Source organism: Tympanuchus pallidicinctus, unplaced genomic scaffold (assembly GCF_026119805.1).
Source record: "Tympanuchus pallidicinctus isolate F22 unplaced genomic scaffold, pur_lepc_1.0 scaffold14, whole genome shotgun sequence".
Taxonomy (NCBI): domain Eukaryota; kingdom Metazoa; phylum Chordata; class Aves; order Galliformes; family Phasianidae; genus Tympanuchus; species Tympanuchus pallidicinctus.
This window is the reverse complement of record NW_026294659.1, coordinates 2,325,868-2,349,387: the sequence shown is the minus strand read 5'-3', so window position 1 is coordinate 2,349,387 and position 23,520 is coordinate 2,325,868. Positions and strand designations below refer to the sequence as shown.

Below are 23,520 nucleotides of genomic sequence, written 5' to 3'. Positions count from 1 at the left end.
AACCTTGATTCTATCAACTGAGATAAATATAATTTGAAACAGTGGAGATTGCCAGCAGAAGGGTGGGTGGTAAGTGCAGTGGTTCATTTGTGTGGCTTGCTCTACAGACCTGCTCCCCACGTTGCTATCAAGGCCACCTCCATGCTGGTGGGTGCTTATTCTGTGAGCATTCAGCTGTATTGCCTCCCTGAACACCATACATGATACATAAGAAAATTGCTTTCCCTCTGACAGAAGTGCACTTGAACTAGGAATTTCACCAATACAGCAATGTCATTTTAGGTGATGCATGCAGTGGCAAAGGAGGAATGTTGCTGTGTAGAATGGACAAAGGTCTAACGGCCTTGAACAGACTATGCAACGTGGTCAAAGCTCTCAATGCGTTATATAAAGCTGGCCTTGGATCTCCACTTAACTTCTTCATTGGGGTGTCTGCTACCAAAGGCTTGAGTATCTCCTGTATATAAACATGTAACTAAACATCATGGGATATTATAGAGTACAGAAGACTACACAGGTTTAAAAACAAAGTAAGAAAATCTATGAATAGGAGCCATACCTGTTTGCTGCTGCTCCAGTGCAAATTTCAGAAGAGGAAGTGTCTAGGCAGCTCGTTCATCCTACTGGAACATACTCTCAGCTTCCAACAACCTGACTGTCCTGCTTGAGTACTTGTATTCTCAACCAGTAGCAGGGGATGGGTTTCAAAAGACAAAGCTTGCCTTGTGCCTTGTCAGAACACAAGAATCTTCCTTTCTGTCTTTAGCGATAGCCAAGAAGTTTATGCAGTGGTATATAGTGTGTAATAAGTGTACATGTTCTGGCACTGTTTCATGTGTCTAAATAGATATACGTTGCCCATCAAAAAGAGTTGAAACTGATTAACATGTCAATTTTTAGTTCTGAGTATTTATTTCAAAGTAACGAAGTGTTGAAATAGTCTTTCAGCATTAGATGGCAGGTTGCTGCTGCAAGGCTGCTAATGTTTTAACTGGTTTTAAGTTACAATCTTCTTTAGAAGTGCTTCCTGTAACAAAGTCCCAGAGGAGCAGCTGACTCTCTTCAGTCAAAAAAGAGGCACAGCCTTGAGAAATTAGCCCAGTGGTCAGACACAACCTAACTGACACACAGCAGCCTTTGAGAATGGGGACTTCCTGAAAAGGGATTTTTGCAGAGTGGAGCTGAGAAATAAAACATAAGTAGCAGCAACTTACTTGGAGAAGGGAGAATGGCTCCTTACCATAACATCTTTGTTGTTGTTAATTGAGCATTTTCCATATTTTGCAAGACTGGGGGTAAAGGAAGAATTTTCTGCTAGTGATTCTTCATATTCATTATTCTGGTTGGCATATATTTATGTGTCTTAAATGTTGTGCAACTGTTACACACCTTTTTAAACTGCTTTAGTTAAACATAAAGAAAGCTCAGGATAAAGCTGAATGTGCAAAATATTAACCTGAGGTCACTTCCTACATCACAGTGAAAGCATTTTTGCTGTGTGGTTTTGTTTTTTCATTTAAACCTTGTTCTGCCATCTACCGGCAGTTCGTGTTACAAAGCAGAGATGGTGTAGTGTTATTGTAATTGTAGAGCTGTCTGTGCTAGCTTGCTGTTCGTAGTCTGTTTTGCAAAACAGAACTTGCATTCCTATCGTTAATCAAATTTCTCATCGCAAATAGCTGGTGTACCCATTGCACTTATAATGTATATTGCGTGAAGGCATGTATTAAACAAATTGAAGCCTTAAAAATCATGCTAGAATAGAAGTTACTACCCAGGGAATATTATTCCAGCCTTCAAAGCTCTAAGACGCCTGTGCTATTTTAATGCTACCCTTGCTGCATGCGTATGCAGTTATGATGTCTGTGTTTCAAGAGATCACATGCTGTTTTCCTCCACACAGTTCATTTCTGCATTGGTGAGTTGTACCTTTAATGAACAGTCATCCCATGTATTTTGTTGTTTCTTCTGTGACATAGCCAAGTGTGGGGTGTTCTTCTCCAGGGCAGCCTTCAAATTATTTCTCTTTCTTTTTCTAAACACTTTCCAGTTTCAGAAGGAAATGAAGCAGGAAGCATAAACTGCAATTCCTTTGTTATGAACTTGGTTTACTCCTTGAGGAAGTTCATCCTATGTACTGCATAAGCCAAGGGACCTAAAAAGAAAAAATACATAATAATATGTCTGGAAGGAAGCAAACAAGGAATGTGCAGACTGTTTTAATTCTTATACATTCTCATTTCTTAAGCATCTGGCAGTGCAACCTTGACAGTCTTTTTAATATTGCTGGTGGGATTGAGACATCTGTAGTCTTGAGGAAGGCAACCTAGAAAAGTGGAAGTTTCATCCCATGTCAGCTTGGGATAGCTGTGGCAGCTGTGACAAGGCTGGAGCTTTTAGATCCACTTCTGCCCACTTGCATTCATAAAGCAAACACAGTAGAAATAGATTGCTGTAATTTTATTGGCAATTTTATTGATAATTTTATTGGACATAATTTAATGTGTAGATTTCATAGGTATTTGCTGGAAGCAGGAGGGCAGTGAAAGTCAGCACATTGTTTTATGAACACGAACCAGAAGCTCCTCCAATCCCTCCAGTTTACTGCCATCCAGTTTTCCATTCTTCAGGTGTCACTTCTCAACTGCTCCCCTTCACTCCTAAGAGCTCAGTTCCTGCCTCTGTTCGTCTCCTTCCCTGCCTGCAGCCTGTGCTTGCTCTCAAGACCAATCTTCCTTCCCTGGGATCTTCATCCAGATTTGGTTTCGTATCTGCTCCTTCTAGTCTAAATTGTAGTTTCCAAGTTGTTTTTTAGTTTCAGATCTTCAAATAACTTTCCATTAATTGGAACTGTAATTTAACCATGCTGACAACAGGCTTCTTCTTTTTAGGCACTTAAATGCAGGCCCTTCCTAGTAGTTATAACCCCCTGTCACGTTTGCTGTACTCAGTTGCTGCTCTCACTGCTTGTCAAATCTGACAATTAATGGCAGCCAAGCGAACAAACAACTGGACTAGTTTGGAAGTAGGAAGAGTCTTTGGTCATAAGTAGATATTGATCTGACCCACACATTCCTGATGTAACTATCCAGCCGACAGCTGTAGTTGCCATTTGCCATGGACCTGGCTGCCTTTGGGCAGTTGCTGTCTGTGTGAGCATTGGCATTTTTTCCTAGCCACAAGAGGCCACTGAGGCTGGTCTTCAAACTTACTACATAGCAGTTCCCTTTACAGAAAAGTCCTCGCTCTGTACAAGCTTTGCTTCCATGGGCAGAATGCCCCCTGAGCCTAGAAGTGTGATTTTGGGGAAGAATTGCGGTTAGAATCCAAGTCAGTTTTCCATTGTACTTATCTGAAAAAAAAAAAAAAAAAAAAAAGACCATCTGCAGTTCTTTGTGCAAAAGGGGAAGGGGATTCCATTATATGGAAACTCAGCAGAGAGCCCAAATAATGATGGTGGAGGATATAAACTGCTGTGAAACCCTCTGCTTGTGTGCACTGCGGCCCTGCTAAAACCCCAGGAGATCCTGGAAGTAAAGAGAGAAACAGGGGCTTTGGAGGCCCTGTTGTTGGAAGGATGCAGTCAGCTAGCTGCTCTCTCAAGTCAGTGGCTAAGGCTTGTCCAGAAAGCAGGGCCTGGAGAGCTTGTGTGTGGTGTTTGGGATGGAGGAGTCTGTGAAGACCCAGCCATCAGCTCTTTGCAGGGTGCAAAGGCAGGTGTCTCCCAGCCTCCTCATGTGTCATGCTCTCACTGCCGGGCCAAATCATGCTGTTCAGTGGATTGGGCCTTGCTGCAATGTCTGGCTATAAAACAAAGCAACCTCCTCCCAGGTGAGTAATGTGCTTGTAGGTACCGACTGGAGGAGGGAAACAGTTTCCTACCAGGAAAAGGAAGTAGAAGGGCTGCTGTCTGCCTAGCCTCATCCTGCAGTAATTACTGCTTGTTGCAGTGAGTTGGTGCTGGTGGTTTCCTGTGGGCTGGGAGGCTGCAAATACTACGGCTGGGACTCCACACAGCATTAAGCTATGAGAGAACTACATACTGTTTCTATTGCTTTCCTGAACTGCCTTTTATTTTTGTTAGCCAAAAACTTGGCTAAACTTGATAGCCAAGATCTCACTTTTGAGGTTACTACCAAAGTGGAAGGGACACTGATTGCATCTTTATGATGTTTCCCAAGAAACATACAAACTTTAAAATGAGCACTAAGAGCTTGTTTGTTCACACTGAGAAGAGCCGGATGCTTAGGCCGATGAGGTGTGTTTGGACTTCAGCAGTAGGTAAGAGATTGTTAACCCATCTGCCTCCACCAAGTGCAAAGTCATTTCTGTTGTCCGGGCTGTTACATGCACTAGATTCAATTTGCAGGAAGCAGAGAGTTCTTTGGGATGCTTCTTTGGTTTTACTAACACTTGTTTTTCTTCTCTTTCTCACTTCAGCCATTGATGGATTTCTAAAAACTGATGAAAGACAAAGACTAGCAAAAGAACGAAGAGAAGAAAGAGAGAAATATCTTGGTAAGATGGTGGGAAGTGTCTGTATTATTCATGTATATATGCTACTAGACTTCAGTTATATGACATTTCTTCTGTTTTGAGTTTTAAACACTGTAGTTTAGTCTATTACTAGCCTTTATGACTTATATTACTTCTTTAAAACTAATGGATATGTTCTTTAATTTCCATTCAAGTATTTCATATTTTGCAGCAATTAATTGACTTTCTTCTGTGATACATGTATTTTTGAATGTAGGTTAATGTGCTGACTGCTAGGATTTGTATTTGTAAAACAAACAAAAAACCTGAAATAAGCCTCGAATAACATTTACCAAATAATCCTACATATTAATATAAAACAGCCTTAATTTTAGCATGTTAAGTTTTAGTCCCATGAAAATATACCACAGAGCTGTTAAGTCCTGCATGAAGTGGATTATTTTTTAAAGTTTTATAACAATCTTTGTTCAAGGGAATAAAAAAAAAAAAAAATCAATTCATCAAATTCCGAAGCATTGATTTCAGAGTTTTTATAATGATCAGTTGTTTTTAGTCTACCAACATCTCCAAGGAAATGCTGGGGAAATTTTGCAGAGAAATGAACTGTTCAACCTCGCTCCCCTCCCCCCCCAAATGTGTTTGTATATCTATAAACTTAAAAGAATATGTTTAAACAGTTAAGCTTATTTTTCTCATTGCAGTATGCAGACAGGCCAGTAGCTCTGTTCCTTACAGTTACCTGATGATACCTATTAAAAGGATTTGTTATTATTCTAGGATTTTGTAAAATTATAAAATTGCTATAAAAATAATAAATTGCCATTTATTTCGAGACAGTGTTAACTGAAAATGGACACATGTGGAAAAAATGATGAGAAAATACTCTTTTCCTTGCAATAAATAAACTGTTGACCATATCTTGACAAAACCTGAGGCCTGAAATGTGATTTTTTTTTTAGTGCAGTGAGCTTGGTGAGCAAGACTTCTTTCTGTAGTTCATGTGGAAATCTGCTTAGTGGGGATTAAAATTTTTAGTAGTTAATCTCCCCAGAAATTCTGTCCGTATGGGGCATGCACCAGTCTTAGTTTTATCTCTTATAGCTATATTCAGTCTAGACTACCTTTCCTGTCACTTTGATTATCCCTTCTTTGCTGGCTCCTGAGAACGTGAGGTGATGAGTGGAAAGGATTTGGATTACAGAGGAAAAGAGGAGGTGGGTTAAAGAGGAAAAGAGGAGGTCGGAGGAAAACTGAAAGCTGGACAATCTGGGGAGCAGCTAGCCCAGGTGGTTTGAAAGTTATTGGTTGCATTTCTTGTCTCCAGCCACTGTATGTGCCTTCTGAAAACATACTTGGTTAGAATTAAAACCCCTGCAAGAGTCAAGACCTTTGGATTTTGGCCTTAGTAGCTATTTGTCTCTGTCAGATTCATTAAAGAAGTTCAGAAAAAAAGCAGTGAGTTCTCCAGAAGAGCAAATATTTATGCACCCAGCAAGTATTTTTACAGCAATATAGAATCATCTCCTCGTCAAAGCCAAATTCATTAACCAATGGTTTAGTATTCCTAAATCAAGAAACAAGAATTGGTGTCAGAATGGTTTGCTTCTCTGTCCAGAATCAGTCCTGGGTTTCACCTACTTGTTTGAAAGGTAACTAGTACAGTCTCCGACAGCTCACTGTATTTTTTGTCTTTTATCAACTCCTACATGCAGTTTTCACCTGTTCTACCTGACATGGCTAGTAGTCATCAACAATTAGGGACTTGTCTCTCCTCTTCCACTATATCTGAGGTAACTATCTATTGGCAGGTCCAATTTATTCTGAGAAGTCCAGACTTGCCTACAGCACTAACATGCCTTTCGTATCACTCTTTCCTGAGGTAGACATGAAATAGGCAAAAGGGGAAGGCACAATCAACCATGCTACTGGCAAGAGTAAGACAGGTGGCATTCTGTAAAGCAGGTTGGACATGAGAAAGTATCTTACAAGGATCTGGTAATCAAAGGGGAAGAAATGTGGCTACTGGGAAAGGACTGTGTCTTCTAAGGGGTCTCTGGCTTAGGGACAGAGGGAGGCTGAAAGGGACTGAAGGCTGCAGCTGTAGATGAAGAGCCCAAGGGCAAGGAGCTGGGGGAAGAAATCTGATCTGTGAAGAGGAAATTGAGATAGCTAGGAAAGAGCCTAGGATTGGTGGAAAAAAGTTGAAAGAGAGAACACTCACAGGGCAGTGATTTGCTGAACAAGGAAAACAGCAATTGGAAGAGTAAACTGGGGCGTGAGAGGTGAGCAGAATGAAGGATCTGCTCTTGTATAACCCATGCTAATTCTGACTTTCCCTAGCTTTTAAGTTCTTAGCTCATCAATTGTGTTAATATTCTTTGTTTCATATTAGCTATATGTACGTTGATATGATGTTACAGACTTGTGTGCATGTAAGAATGCTTACTGACCCATTTTGTGCCTTTTTATGGAATGCACTTGAACAAGAAATAGATTTTTTTCACAATTTGTCAAATTAACTTCTGCTACTTATTTTCCTGGTGTAAATCTGAAGCAACAGTCCTGCACATCGTGCTGCAGTCTGAATTTTGTAACAAGGTAATGACAAAAATTATGACTCCATTTGGGATAAGCAACTAGAGAAACTCTCCATAATAGTATTTTTTTTTTTTAATTCCTGGAAGGTAACAGGTAGTATCAAAGTACAGGATTATATATTTCCAAAGCTTTGTGGGGAGTATAGCTGATACATATTTTTAGTATTTATTTTGAAGGCAGCCTTGTGTAGAGAATCATTGTTTTAAAGAAATTCCAACAGCTTTTGCTTGCAAAGAAATTCCAAAGGCTTTTGTGAATCAGCATATGTAGATAATTAACTTTAAAACCTAGTGAGTACATTTGTTAGGTCTGAAAAAAGAATTTGCCTTTAAAGCTGCTGAAGGATTACATATATATATTGCCAGCCAATATATATGTATCTGAAACACACCTTTTTCTCTGCCTAAGCTGCTAGGGAGCAGCAGATACTAGAGAAGGAGAGAAGAGCGAAGCTTCAATATGAAAAGCAAGTGGAGGAACGGTGGAGAAGACTGGAGGAACAGAGACAGAGAGAGGAGCAGAAGAGAGCAGCGGTTGAAGAAAAGCGGAGACAAAAGCTTAAAGAGGAGGAGGTAAGGTCCACTGGGAGTCATATGGAAGAGCAGCTGTGTCTGTTAGCATTAACATAGCTGAGTATCAATGTGTGCTGCAGGTGTTTCTTTCTTCGACCCAGGGACATATGGGCATTACTTTGGGAGCTGCATCCACATCACAACTATTAATACTCCACGACTGCTTGTACCTCAAAAACATTTTTCAAAGCTTTTTTTGTCTCCTGTTTTTTGTCTGATCTCACAAAATGATCATCTACTTATACTAACATATCTGGGACTCCAACTGTTACATGAAGAAGCAAGAGCATCCCAAAAGATAGCTCTTACAGATCAGCTTTTTCATGAACTGGCAAGATTTTTCTTGCTGATTTGTTTGCACTGTCTGTGAACTTGAAGTGATATTTAGGAAATCATATTTCCTTGGTAACACAAAATCAGAAATTCTTTCTTAAACAGTGAAGAACCTAGTCTTGATTTAAACTTGTCATGCAGAACAGAATTTATACAGAATTGCACCTTTTTTCTACTCTTTACTGAGAAATTTTTTTCTCTAATGAGTCCAATTTCTGATGCAGATTTCTGAACCCAGTACATGTGTGTGTTTCTCCCAGCATGACATGCAGCACTGCTACTGCAACTAATTAAGAATTAATGATTTTTGAGAAAAGGGACAGTGGTTTAGAGAGGGAAAAAAAAAACACATCAAGAAAAGATATTTCTTTATTTTCTATATGAAAAGGTTATAGAAATCTGCAGTTATTAATTCCTTCCTTCTCCCAAGTTTATCAAAATGTCTTTACAGAAGAGATGAAACATTTCCACATGGGATCAGAACAGCATACTTGTCTGCTTTTTTCCTTATGTTTGATTTTTTTTCACTGCTTTACTGAAACCTGAAAAGAAAATTGTATCCTGCCATTCTTCTTTCAACTGTAACACAGTGCTTGTGGCTTCTGCATAATTGCTGAGAATTCATTTTTAAATGTTTTGTCATGTGGATCACTTCAAACTTTAAGAAGAATGACAAAAACAGGAACAAAGGTTTAGGAGACCTATCTCCTTCTTTGGTAACATCATTGACCGAGTGTTCTCCTTCCCCAGTACTTCCAGCTGTGATAACCTTTTGCAGCTAAGCAAAATTGCTCTTCTTTATGGGAGATGCAGGGGGTAGTGGCTAATGCAAACACTTCAAAATCCATGTCAAAATCCAAGCTGCACTGGAGGCAGGCAGGGTAGGGGAAAGCTGTAGGCAAAATGAGCCACTTTCTTTCTTTGCCTGCCATCATGATTATTACTGGAGCAGTCAGGGTGGGGGTTGTCAAACTGAAGCGAGGCTGTTCCAGGTCAGACCAAGGATCTCATCACTGAGGTGCCCCATCTGCTGTAAAAGACTTTCCTGTATTTGCCCAGAGATGAATATAGGAAGGAAGAGTAAGGATGGTGATGAATTTACAGCACTAGGGGCATTTCAAGTTACTCACTGCTCCTGAGTCATTTTGGACATTTGAGGTTATCTTTACTGGAAGAGCGTTGAGCTCATGTTTCCCACCCTTGTGGGGGATGCACCCTGGCCAGTGAGCTGATACACTACAGCATGTGCTCAGTGTTTCTCCCTTTAAGACTGGTATATACTGGGTGGGGACTGGAGCTCTGGTTGTCACCTGTGTATGAAGTGTCTGAAGTGCCATGTAGATTTTCTTCCTTGCTGCAAATCTGCCTTACTGGTTGGCCTTTAGGTCTTCCTTAGGTAGTTTTTATCTTGCTTTTTAACACAACAGATGGCAGTGCATAATTTTGATAGGCACAGTTTGTATAAATCTCACTCTAAAAAATATTGTTGTGTCTGTAGGAATTTGGGAGGTAAATGGCTATTAAACCATGGGGAATTGTTTGCTTCCCATGTTGCTGCCTTCTCTGTTTGGGTATTTTGCATATGAAAGGCTTCTCAAATACGAAGTGACCAAAATTTATTTTGCCTGCTTTTTCTGCTCCCCTGCCAGGGAAGAGGTGGTTATGTTAAAGTCTGTATTAATGGGAATGGAGATATTCTGGCAGAGTTGTTCTCCAGGGCAGCTGGAGCTTCTAGTGGAGTATGATGGAAGCGTTTGCCACTCCTTAAGCAGAAAATAAACAGATGTGTCAGAAAATCATCCTTGCGCTGTCTCCATTGACTGCACCTTTCATATCAGGGGAAGTCTTCAATAACAGCACCCTTCCTTCCATGTTCCTTTTAAAGCTTCCCCCTCTTTTAGGATTATGAGTCCATGAGCCTTAAGGAAGGAGATCTGTTGTTTGGCAGCAGAAGGTATTAATGAGTTCATTTTATCAGCAAGCAGCCAGTTGAGTTGCAACTAGGTAAAGGAAAAGCTGCTCCTTGTTTGCTTAAATCATTATTCTTTTTTCTTCTTTTTTCATCTTGAAGCTCCCATTTGCTTTGGAAATGCATTGTAGATAAATGTGTTACTATGCACTCCATATTGGGAAGTCTCTTTAGTAGCAGTGTTCTTCTCTTTCTTGCATATTCCATAACACAATTTGGGCATTGTTTGTAAGGGCCATGTCAAGTTTAGTAGCACAGATGAGAGTGATGGCACCCATCTATTCAAAGATTTTTTTTTTTAACAAAATCTGCTGGTTTTATTGTGAAAGGGAGTTGGTAAAATTAGTACTCATGCTACCAATATACTAATTTTTATTGGAACAGCTACTAGTAAAAAGGTAGACAAATCCAATCTGTTCCAGCATGCAAACTCAATGATAAACGGAAAAGAGCATCTCACATCTCAGTGCTGGGAAGACTCTGTAGTTAGATTTTTGTTTTGGTGTACATACATTATTTGTTATGTTTGGAAAAAAAAAAAACAACACAAAAAAGCACTTGAACACAAGATACAAAAACCTTAGAATGGTGTAGTGTCAGTTATTTACTTATCAAATTATAATGTATGGAATTAATAAATGTCTTCCAAATGTTTTGTAGTCATTTATGTAATGAGTGATGTTCAGTTATGCAAGTAATAGAGAAATGTTGCTGCAAACTGATTGGGGCTGCTATGCAAAAGCAATCTATTGATTGCTATGCAGTGGGCACAAGGAGAAGAATTCAGTCCTTTCCTAATAATGAGCATCCTCTCTTCTGCTCTCTGCTCCCTTCTGCCATAACTGCTGCCCCAGTTCCCCACGTGCAATAACAGAGCCCTCATTTGTCCTATTTGTTTTCCTTTGATGCACCCACTCTTTTTCCATATGAATTTTATATACACCCATAATCTTAAATTGCTGGGAGTACCAATAAATTATATTCAGAGAGGTAGTTAAAAAACACTTTACAAATTTTGAAAGACATTCTTTAAATAGAAAATAACAGAGTTATCTGTTGTTAGGTAGAAGAAGCACTCTAATAAAAGTGAGGCCAACTGATAATATCAGGAAACAGCTACTTATACGCTGATGAATACATAAAGCAAAGAGGAAGAGTTTTTTCTCTCTAATATTATATATTAGAGGGTCTGTTAGGTGTTTGTGTTCTAAGAACAAGGGAGATTGTTTTAGAATTGTTTGCACAAATTATTTTGACTCATAGTATTTGTGAAGCTTTTTTTTGTTTTGTTTTCACATCTATGTCATATCTTATATAGACAAAAGGGAAGTACTTCAGTCAAATTATTTGTATGCTCACAGTTAATTTTTGCTTTTTCTTTTAAAACTCAGGCAGTCCAACCGTTTGTTCTGTTGTTTAGTCTGAGGAAAATGTGCATGAATTACTATGGAATTTGGAAAGTAACGTTTACTTCAGACACTAGCAGTAGATGGCTTTCTTTTTATGGTGTTATTTGTTCTTCATTTAACCTACATGCAAAGTTTGTCCAGTACATTTTTTTGAGGAAGTTAATTGCGTCTCCAGTGCAGAGATTTTTCTGTCTATGGCAGTTTGAGTTCCTATAGAGGATCAGATAATTTGGATGTCTTTAACGAGGTAATTTGCCTATAGCACAGGAGGGCTTCTGCACAGTGTTTGCTAATGAAGAAAAGCTTTGTCTTGCTGTTTGGTTTTTGTCATAATTGAAAATTATTGGTATGTGCATTGCTTATGCTGTGCTTCTCTGCATCCCTGTTATTTTCTTTGGCTTTCTAGTTCTAAAATTCAGTTTTGTGCTCGTTTAAAATGCTTTTTAAACAGCTTTTTAATGACCCTTTGTGCAAAGGGTTTTCATATTGTTCTTTATCTAACCTATATCTGCAGAGTTTCATTAAGCTTAATCATTATGTTCTATAGTGCTGTAATGAAAGGCTCTTTGCAGATAATAATAAATGATCCTCTCCACATTGTGTAATTGAAGATTTTGACCTCAGAATGCGAGTGGTGTGAGCTTTCATATATGTATGAAAAATTGTTTCTCTTTAAACTATTTAATCATGCATTCCATTTTATTTTTAGAACAATGTTTTTTTATAGTACATGGCGTGAGTGTATCCTGTGGTTTGCAAACTAGAGAATATTGTTGGTACTTGCTCTGAGCAGGATTAAAGAAAGCCATTAATCACTCAGATGAAATTTGTCTGCTGTCATACTGTATTTTTTTATTAATGTGTAAGAATGTTAATTAGGTTACAGAAGGAAAAATGATTCTGTAGGATTATGTGTTTTAATGAAAAAAAAAATTGGGAGGGTCATTTTACTTCGAGTGTGGGTAGAAACATAAATTGGAGTAAAAAGTACAGTAGATAAAAATAAAGAAAAGGAGCTAACTGCAGAGAGCTGATGCTGAAATAACGAGCTTGGAAAGCGGAAGTACAGAAAAGAGTCTGAAATAGAATGAAATTAATGTTGGAAAGTGTGAAGGTAAAAGTGGAATATGTGAACTTCAAATACCGAGCCAGCACGTACAGATTTTCAATGTGAAAATTTAATCACCAACTAGTAAGAATGAAAGATTGGAGCAAACTACGGGGAATCTATAGGCTGGGAGATTACTTTCAGGATTACCTTTTCATGTCTGAAGTATAGGCAAGAAGCAATGGGATATTCAAAATGTGACATTTTTTCCTGTGCTATTACAGAAAAGCCTGTGCTTGAGCTTTGTGATGCTTCATGCGTGTGCATTTGAGTGGGGGGGAAAAAAAGAAGAAGGAAAGGCAGATAACACGTTCACATGGCATGCCTGCCTGGACAAGGATGGAACAGAAGGAACAAAAGAAATGGGGGAGGGAGAAGCAGCTGCATGATTTCAACAGTCTTTGCCCAGTGTACCTGTGAGCTAAAGATAGAGAAAGGAGACAAAAATAAAGCAAGCACAGTACATGGGACTAAAGGGTTGTCTTCCTGGAGATAACAGCTGTAATTGTAGCAGCAAGTCAATTGGCTGAAAGGTGACACAGGCTGAAGAACTGAGTGCCTTTTGTCATATTTGTACAGAACGTAATGTAATTGAATTTATGATATAAGTGGCACGTAAGAAAATTAAGAGAGCTTAAAGACAGCTTGATAGATGCTAGCAAGGTTGGATGAGGTGGGAAGCTTGGTCGGCAATAAATTGCTGGAAGTCATTCATGGTAGTGGAAGAGATTCTTCAAGGATGTGTATAAGAGAAAGGATGTTATAGATACATTCTCATCAGCTTCTGGATGACTGCTGTTAATGAAAGCCAGTGGCTGTAGACAATCACAGGAAGATAACACAAATTTTGTAGATACTTGTATAACGGTTCCCAACATGGTAGTTACTTGGTTACATGCCTGGTGCTTGGGTCTGATCTTCTGAAGAAGTAAAATTAGAGACTGCAGGCTCACCATCAGCACAGAGACTGTAGGAGACATGCTTGAACAAAGGCTGATATTTTAGGGATTACAATTTGTCTGGGAAGGGGGATGGGAGAACTAGACCAAAGTCCTGAATCAATGAGAAAGAATAATCTGGACAGAAGATGCAGAAAAATTTTCAATGTAGTTGAGCTGAGTTGTCAAATATCTTGGAGATGGTGCAAGGGATTGGTATTAGTGGAAGAGGATCTGGTATAATCACAGAAAGTGTTTTTGGAGTGAGAAGCCTATGTGAGCTAGAGCTTTTAAGTGATCAGAGTGGGAATTTTGTGCTAAATTGGAAAGACGTAGCAAAGGTAGTAAGTAATAGGTGTGAGAATACTAAGGGGATCAAAGGTGAAAAACCATTGGGCTCATCTCTTATGGTAGAGATTTGGTTGCTGAACTGTGGGGGTGCAGAGGCTGCCAGATGTGAATGAAAAAAGGAAGGTGTTGGAATGGTGGATGGGGAAGAACCAGGTTTTGTCTTCTCGAAGGGTACAGAGGAAGCATGCAGAGATCCTTGCTACAACAATAAACCATAGATAAACTGGTAGAGGGAGGAGATAGGAAGAAAACTAAGTGGAGATCTATGAGAATTAGGAGGTGATGGAAATGAAACTGGAGACCCATCTGTGAGTTAAAAGTAGGGTAGTGTTTGGCAAGAGAGAAAATCTTCTTTTTGTTCTTCCTCATCAGAAAATTCTAACTCATCATGACTTGGAGAGGAAATGAGGGTGGAGGAAAAAAGATAGCTCTGAACAGGGTGATCTGAGCATGTACTAAGAAAAATGCACAAGAAGAGGAGAAGGGAGAAAAAAAAAAAAGCTTTTAGGTGCTTAGGCTGCGAAGAACGCAGTGTAAGAAAGGAGGGAGTTTCCCCAGAAAATAAATAATTAACTAAGCCATCCTGCAAAGTAACCTACTTTGGATTTGAAGTGATCATTTATCTGTGTGGCTAGGAGGAGCCACTGGCATTGCAGCAATTTAGCTGTACTCGGAAAGGGATGGAAGAAATCCTGAGGTCTGCATAGACAAGAAGGAGTTAATGCTTGTCGAGCATTATTCTTATACAAATTAAGTCCAGAGCGCAGCAGCAGCCTCACCAGCAGGAGCAGATGCTAGGCAGTGATGCAACCTGTGTTATTTACTTAGGCCTCTGTAGTGACCTCAGTGGCTTGCAGACAAAGGATACACAGATCTGGAGGTAGGTAACACATTGATAGATTCTTTATTTAGTCTTTTTTTATTCTATTGGAAATCAGCTCCTGTAAACATTTTAAGTGGAGCAACAGGGGGACAGCTTATTTTTAGCATTGTTTAAGAAGGTAAAAAATAAAATAAAATAAAAAAAATATATTAAAAAGCCCTGAAAGAACTGATTCAGTTTGGTTTCTCTGTTTTTGTATTATTATAACCAGGAACGTTTAGAAGCCATGATGCGTCGGTCCCTTGAACGCAGCCAGCAGCTGGAACAGAAACAGAAGCGATGGTCGTGGGGAGGAGCACTGGCTGCAGGCTCAGGAGGGAGAGATGGTGAGTGAAAGAGGCTGCCTGCATTGCAGATCCTGAAGTGCAAAATGCGTGAGGTTGTGGAGATAGTGAGGATGGTGCGTTCTGTAGTTAGTGTGGTACTGCAGGGGCTGCTGCCTTGGGGTGTGAAGAGATGCGAGATGCTTTGTAATTGCTTGCTAGGCTTCCTCTCTCTAACACTTTCTGGGAAGAAAGGTCACTCCTAACTTCAGGAATGCAGATCGTTTTAATCAGATTCTGCTTTGAGGATGACAGATGCTAAAATCAAAATTTGTGCTCTTTCTCCCTTACTTTCTTCCCCCGCATTGTCTTCCCACGCACATGGTTGGCAAATTTAATGCTCACCAAAGGGCTAAGTGCTGGCCAAACCTTGAAAAGATGATCTGTTATTGTTTGGTACTTCTGAAAACCTGATGAGAATTTCTACATGGCTATGCAGCATCTGCAGTTTAAAATAGTTTTGAGGGGTTTTTTTTTTTCCTCCCATGTATTTTTTGCTGTTGTGCTTTTTGATTTGGCTTCAGTACAGATAATTTTTATTTCACAATCAGTCATGTACTGCTTTTATATTTCAAAAGTATGCATGTTTTCTGTTTTAAATCATGGAATTTACTTAAATTGGCCAGGTTTGAAAAAACTGTAGTCATAGGAAAATATATCTGTGGTTGGGTTGTGACAAACTACGACAGTTACTCTTTTTTAAACGGTATGTAAATATATTTAACTCTAAAATGACAAACTGTTTCACAGGAAATTAAATATATATATGATTAAAAAGAAAGGAGTCTTTCATGCACTGAGAAAGAAACCAGATTGTCTTTGTGATGCAGTTTGTGCTTGGTTCCACCTCCCCCAACTTATTCAGTAATTCTTTCACCTCTTTTTGCTCTGATCTCTCTGCTGTGTAGGTGAATCAGAAAATACCCCACCCCCTGTTCTAGGTTTAGCTGCCAACACCCTTCCTCCAGACCCTGTGACCTCTACTGCTCCTGCTGATTCCTTCAATGGTATTTCAGAGAATCACAGTACCATCGTGTCTTGTTTATAACTGTTCTAATCACTGTAGTTCATCATCACTGATTTCGTCCTTCCTAACCACTATTTTCTTATTATTTCAGTCTGATGCTCTGCAGCATTACCCTTAGTGATGTGGACCAAGTGTCTTTTTAATTTGCTTTTAATTTTGTCATGGTGGAGCAGTGCATGCCTCACATTCCACAGTAGAGGCATCGCATGATTTTCCCACTAACTGTAGACTTCTACAATACGGATTCTCATTTTTGTTAAATCAGTAGGCACTCTGTGTTTGTTTGTGTGTTTGCGTGTGTGTATAAATATATAACTGTTGAAATGTACATCTGCAGGCGCTGCTTAAAAAATCACTATGAGGAAAATATGTTAAGGAGATGGTATTTCATTAGAACAGCCCCTTTTTTCATATCAAGGGCCTTTGTCTGCAATATTTTGAAAACGAGCAAGCTTAGTATAAGCAGCAGTGCTGTGTTTTCAGCCTTTTGCAAGCTGGTATTAGTAACCAACTCAAATAGTTGACTTTGTGTATAGGCATTCATGTTTTGTTTTGTGTTTTTCATTTCGTTGTTATTTATTTTTATTCTCCTAAAAAGACTGTGAAGTAGATGAGTATTACAGGGTTAAGAATGAATTGCACGTAGGATTTCTAGCTTTGACATCAAATGTACTTGGCATTTTAAAAACATAATGCAGCCTGTGCTTTAAGAAGTAGGATCCTCCTCTCCCAGGAGGAGAAGCTGGGCTTGGATATTCCTCCTGCAGAATGCGCCCTATTGGTTCTTGGGCCCATGCCCTTACAGAATTACTCTCTCTGTGCAGATTGTGCACAAGCAACAATTAGTACAGACATTTCAAAGAGATTTGGGTTTGCATCTGATGCAAGCATAGTGGCATTGTACCCGTACTTTAAGAAAGGGAATGTAGAGAATTGTATTGCTTACTGTAGTAGGTGGAGGCAAATCCTGCAGACCCCACTGAGGTGAGGTTTTTGTGGGTGTCATAGTGAATGAAGTGGCTTAGGGGCTGCAGGTGTGGAGCCACATATATGACTTTAGTTGAATGTATTTTTGTGTCTGAAAAAAACAGAATTCAAATTCAAAGGGCAAAGCCTCGTCTTTTCTGTGTTTCTGAGCATCATGCAGTGTTCATCATAGAGCAGTGCACTGTAGTAATAGTTGAATAACATTTTTGATGTCATTCTGTTGAGTAAATGGCAAGGTAGGAAATGGGAATTGTGCTCAAACATGCTGTCAAACAGTATTTTAGAATAAATAACGGGGGAAAAAAAAGTAATTGAGGTGGCACCAAAGATCTGCCTTTTTTTTTTTTTTTTCTTCTCATCAAGTGCAAAAGCCTAACCAGTCACCAAAAGAGTGAGAGAATTCTCTTGTGTGAATGCACCAATGTTAATTATTTCATTTCTGCATTAGAGTAATACCTGAAGTCTACCCCAGCTTTTCCAGACTGAAAGTAGGCAGCGGGTAGAGGAGGGAAAGTGAGGATCAGAGCCCCCATGTATGCAGTTTGGCATTATAGGTAACTTTCTGCTTGTGCTGTTATTCTGTTGGAACGGCTTCGTTCAGCAGGCATGATACTCAGTTATTTGCCTGTGGCACTGTAAAACACAGGCAGTTGTATAACTGAAATGTAAAATTCACAAGCAGAAAAGTCACATTCCAAAGTGTGTCCCAAATGGTCCTTTGGCAGTCGGAACACGTGTACGTCAGGCCTTGCTCATTCAGCGCTGTGATCAGCAGCAAGGCCGCGAGTACAAATGCAAGGTTAATTTTTGGGAGTTGATAATCAACACTGTGATCCGAATACAAATATCTTCAATGCGTCTCTCTGCAGCATGTGACAAACTTTCAGCTTCTACAATGAACCTGCCAAAGCAAATGGAATCGCCAATCAGTAAGCGCCTCTCCTCCTCCACAGCGGCAATAACACATTCCCCCGACAGAGGCAAGTGAACATGCTGGTCTCCTGCCAGCATAAACTCTCCTTCTGCTTAAAGCAATTCTCTGCAACTATCTGTGCAACTCTCTTATGTCTATTATTCAAAAGACATCAAACATTTAGGGGTTGTATGTTGAATTATTAATCTGAAATACAATCAAATTGTTGAGTAGTCTGTCCCAGGGCTGTGCTGCCTCACTGGAGAGCCTAGGTCAACACTGGGGGGTTTTTTACTCTAGCAAACAGGACTGTGCTTGCTGTAACTGCAGCGTTTCCCATAATAGTACAGCTTGTCATCTTCCTAGCAATGCAGACATTTCTGGACAGTAGGTATGGGCTGCACCATTGGCAGCAGTACATCTGTGAGCCTCTTGGGAGACCTCGATCTGGTGACCAGAGCCCTTTAATTTGATTTGAAACCCTGATGCTGAGAGGCTCAACGAAAGATGATTGTCTTGCAGGATTAGTGGTTACTGAACACTATTGAGAGAGCTGGGGAATTTATCCCACTGTGAACTCTTATGGACTTTGCTGATTTGTTTTATTTGTGTTTTTTTTCCACCACCTTCTTAACTGAGAAAAAAATACTGACTGAAGGAAATGACAGTAAAGGCTCATTTCTAAACTGAAGAGAAAGTAAAATTGATTTCCTCTCTGAGCTACTTACTGAAAACTCATCAATAGCTTTGAGATTATTGCAATTGGTGGCTTTATTCACATGCAATAAGAACATCTATAGATATCTTATATAATTGATGCTTTTTTTCTTCTTCTTCTGTGGAGTAGAAAGGAATGCAGGCATATTGTGTAAGGTTTATATAATGCAGTGAGACTGCACATTTTAAATGTATTCCAGCATGGTTTGCACACTGGTGAGTAGCTGTGCTGTTAGACCAAACGTTTCACCTTTTCTGTCAAGGTAAAAAAGCAAACATTTCTCATGCTGAGTCATGAAAGCCATCATTTTGCAGAATGGAATATTCTATTTTTAAGAACAAAATGCAGCGTAGGCTTAACCGTACTATATTTACTGTACAGGTGGAAAACTAATTTAAAGTGATGAAGGAACCAGAAACCATTTTTCAAAGGGAATGATGATTATCTGAAAATACTTAAAATCTCTTTCATTTCATTTAATCATTCCATTATTTTGTTTCTGTTATTTTAACATGAAGTTTTGTTATGTTGCATTTTAAATTTTATTTTTATTTGCTCCCATCCTTCAGCTCACCGCATGCATCTTAGTCCAATGGAAAACTTTATTTCTCGACTGCTGACTCCCACACAGTCATCTTTAGCCAGAAGCAGAAGTACCTTAATGCTTTCTGAGCAGTACAATAATCCAGGTAAAAATGTGAATTACTCACTTTGAAACCATTAAGGTATGTTTTTGATTGCATTTGAGTAGCTACTTAAAGAAATGGAGTTCTGTGAATCAAATGACAATTGATATGGTAGCATAAAATAGACTATTTTTGATAGCAGTGTATTGAAAAAGCACATCATCTTATCTTTCTTGTTCTGAATGTTTCCTAATAAGGATAACATAGAAACATAGTGGTTATTCAAATTTAAAATAATAATTAAAAAAAGAAATGATTTAATAAATCCCACTGGTTTCAGTTTCAGTGATATGCTGAAAACTGAATATGCTCATTTTGAAACTCGTTTTGAGCAGCGTAGGGCACTTCTCAGAGCAAAACACAAGAATTTCACTGACATGCATTGATTTTTTTTTTTCAGACAAAAGTGGTTAGACTGCACAAAACTGATCATCTTGATGACCACTATTTTTGTGTGTCATGATTGCAGTAGACTCAGGTCCTGCATCTGTGCTTTCACTGCAAGGCCTTTTAAAAATGGATTAGGCAGTAAGCATGCTTTTCTTTACACAGTGTTCTTCGTTGCAGTGTGTAGGGACATTGTTATGGAGCCACTCTGAAATGACTTCCCTTGTAGGTGCAGGAAGCAGAAATGTTGCCGTACAGTGCTTTGCCTATGAGAAAATTCTCAGGTTACTTATTGTTCAGGGAGCAGCTGCTGCTACAACTGAGTAAAACTCAGTTCAAATCTAGATCGATATATTTTGTTGAAAACATTGAGGTGAATTGCCAGGACCACCTACAGATGTTGCTTTCTGTGTTGTTTTTGATTGATGTTGAAGAAATCAATAGGGACTTTCTTTGTCCTTCCCTGGTCATCTTGCCTGTAAACTCCCAGCCTTATCTCCCTCTTCATCACAGAGTCTTTAAAGTAGCCTGCTGCCATGTCTAACAGGGATGCCATTTGGCCTACAGGTCGACTTTTCCCTAAGTGAAATTGGAGTGACAATTGATTGTTTTGTCAGTAGTTGTCAGCAAAAAAGGTTGAGGGAGGATTTCTTCCTTGATGTGTACTTCTTTCAGTAGAAGCAGTGTTCTGAACATGGAAGAGGATCCTCCCTTTTCATAATCATGTAGTGTGCTCTTGTGATTGTATTTGGGCCAAAATTGCTCCGTTCCTGCATGTTCTGTAGGTTTAGAAATGAGGATCCTAGCTTTCATGACTCTTCAAGGCAATATGTTATTAATATAACTTTAAGTCAAGACATTCAGATAAACCTGAATTAGGAGAGTTCAATAAAAACTATTTTTCTTATGGTTGAAATAGAGCTACCTTAAGCAACAATCAAGTTACTGAACATTTTTCTCAAATGGAGCAAACTTGCCAAATTGCAAGAAGGTCATTCAGAGGAAAACATGGGTCCAGTTCAACTTGAAAGCATGTAAAAATTGAATCTTAAGAGATTTTACAGCACTGCCCCCAACTTAAAAAAAAAAAAAAAAAAAAAAATTTATTTCCTTTCAATTTATTTATAATTAATATTTTTCCAAAGTCAGTATCCTTCTTGACTTACTTTGAAATAGGACTGTAAACACTGCCGCACAATTACAATTTCTGTGTATCTCATTAATGAAGCACATGTTCTGTTGATGGTTCTATGTGTTTGTGAAAGTTTCATCTTAGCAATATGAACAACATCAACAAAAAAAAAACAGGAGTAAAATATCCCTTTTTTTTTTTTTTAAATCCTGTTCATATTGCAAATAAAAAATAAAAAAAGAAAACAACAACCAGAAAGTGTTGCCCTGCAAAGTATATTTACCCCTAATGGTAATAACTGAAATACCTACAGCAGCATTTAGTTTAGGGTTTCTTCAAGAATTGGAGTTATTACTTTAAAAAGCAACTGAGATACTTAGAAGCCTTTGCCATGTTTAAGCTTTTTTAAAAAACAAACAAAATCAATTCTTGTGCTCCTGTTACCCTTCCAGTTTCACAGTATTTGTTCAGAAGTTATCCAGCTGGAATTATCTGATTACTCTTTCTGTCATATGCAAAGGAGCTGAGAGTTTTCAGAAGAGAAAAGAATTGCAGTCATAGTCAAGTGATTCAAAAAGTGTATGGATAAGAAAACGATTATTAGAGATGATCAAAAACCAAACAACAAAACAACTCTGTGCAATGTTACCTTCAGTTGAGGCATTTTTAGTGAATATGGTGATGAATGTATTCCACAATGTGATCTTTTTTGAAAATTGGAAAACTTGAAAATGACCTTTGAACATTTTGATGTAAAAGTATGCTGTTTTCTCCTCTCCCTTGCTTCCTCTGTCTCCCTTTTGCTCTTGCTATTGTGCTATAACTCTTTAGTATTCCATATCTGTCCTCGTGTAGCACCAGCTAGTCCTCTAAAATCTCCCTACAAGCCTTCCCCCACCCGAAGCGCAGACAGGAAGAAGGCGACTTCACCCTCCACTTCTGATGCCGGGAAAGGGGCGGCTGCAGGTGAAGTCACTCAGGTCAGTTTGGAACATTCTTGGTTTTACTTCTGGATAAATTGATGGGACTTCTTGTCGTTACCTTTCACTTTGCGTCGCTTTATTTCTACGAGTATCCTTTTTGTAAGAAACAGTAAGAAAGTAAGACTTGCATGCATCTGTTGCTTTTCTGCTCTGGCGTTCCAACATTTCAGTATCTTCCTCCTGCTGGAAGTCAGCGTTAAGCAAGGGTATTTAGAACAGCAACACCTTTATTTTCAGGGAACTGAGAAGTGCATGCTTCTGGGCTCGCCTATAACTTCTGGGAGTGGGGGATGACAAACAAAATATTTCTGTATAAGTCAGTCCAGTTTTGCTGGTTAATTAGGAGGCTTTGCATATTTTGGAAACTTGCCAAAATTACTGGCAGTGCCTCTTCTCTATACAAATTGCTTAACTCCCTCTGTAGACATTTTAGATGCTGTTTGCGTAAAAGTCATGTCGTTGATTCACTGTAGTTCCCCGAAAAAGTAAAGGCAAGTCGTTCCCCTTCACTCAGTCTACACAATGAAAGATAAGCTATAGAAAACTTATGTTAGAGCTGTGAAATAGTGTTTTATAAGATCCTGTATTTTCCAGTAGTTAATACTAAGAGTAGGGGGTTTTGTGCCATCTGAATTGAATGCAAGTGAGAGGACCAGAGCTAGGAGCTGAAGTTTTGCATGATTCATGCTGTTACACCTGGCAGCATTTATGGGAGATGCGTGCTTGCACTATTGGCTGTATCTGAGAGGCTGTGCACTAACATCTAAGTGATTTTGATTACTCCACCCAATACTCTTCTCAGCTCTCCACCAAGAAATCTTGGAGAGGAATGCACTGATATGACTTTACTTACTTACTCCTTGTTTACTATGTCGATGCAAGATGTGACCTATTTTTAATCTGTTTGGAAAAAATGCTCCTAACTTGTGAGCTGCTGTTAAAAAAATTGCTGAGAATGTATGCTACGTGGATTTGTTCTTATGTCATTTTGTTACTACAATTATCAAATACATTTTGAAGTATTGCTCCTAATTACATAAACTAAAATAATTGGTGTTTCTAGACTGAGAAAATAAAGAAAGAGAAGCGACCCACCACACCTGGTTCATCATCTGGAATGGGATCTCCTCTCAGAAGGTCTGATTCTCCTGCTGCTATGTCCAGAAGATCTGCCTCACCTGCCACACCTAAGTATGCCTTTCTGATCAGTGATCTGATATGCTTTGAGCTTCTTTTTATCTACAAAGAATGCGTAAACTCCTGAAGAATTTCCTTGGTAGGGTTGTATAAAATCCAGTTAATTTTTGTTACACACAGAGAAAGAGAGGAACAGATGAACAGATACACATGAATTTGTGTTAAAGGTTTCTGGAGATATTCAGTGTTTTCTCATCCTTCTGAAATTATTGCTGCGCAATTCAGTTACCGTGAAATTTTATTCAAAATTTGTTTTTTAAGCATGCATTTGTTTTATTAGATTTTGAACAAATGCACAAAACATTAATACTAACTAGAAATTTTAGTGTTTAAAATATGCCTTTGCTGGCATTACTACTTATATCCATCAGTAAACTTGTGATGCACTGGAACAGGTTGCACAGAGAGGTTGTGGATGCCCCATCACTGGAGGTATTCAGAGCCAGGCTGGATGTGGCTCTGGCAGCCTGGTCTGGTGGTTGGCGACCCTGCACATAGCAGGGGGGTTG

General features: G+C 38.9%; 1 protein-coding gene across 4 annotated transcripts in view; it reads left to right on the top strand.

The window, feature by feature from the left end:
* Nucleotides 1-23,520, top strand: part of MAP7D2 (MAP7 domain containing 2) — a 77,015-nt gene that overhangs the window by 36,563 nt on the left and 16,932 nt on the right. The window contains exons 2-9 of one of the 4 annotated variants that reach the window (XM_052673756.1): nt 4,441-4,518; nt 7,504-7,667; nt 14,870-14,984; nt 15,890-15,988; nt 17,865-17,975; nt 19,196-19,315; nt 21,663-21,811; nt 22,878-23,005. In XM_052673756.1, the coding sequence (XP_052529716.1) occupies nt 4,441-4,518; nt 7,504-7,667; nt 14,870-14,984; nt 15,890-15,988; nt 17,865-17,975; nt 19,196-19,315; nt 21,663-21,811; nt 22,878-23,005 (964 nt within the window). The remainder of the gene's footprint in view (nt 1-4,440; nt 4,519-7,503; nt 7,668-14,869; nt 14,985-15,889; nt 15,989-17,864; nt 17,976-19,195; nt 19,316-21,662; nt 21,812-22,877; nt 23,006-23,520) is intronic. The other 3 variants (XM_052673753.1, XM_052673754.1, XM_052673755.1) reach the window with 3 other exon arrangements.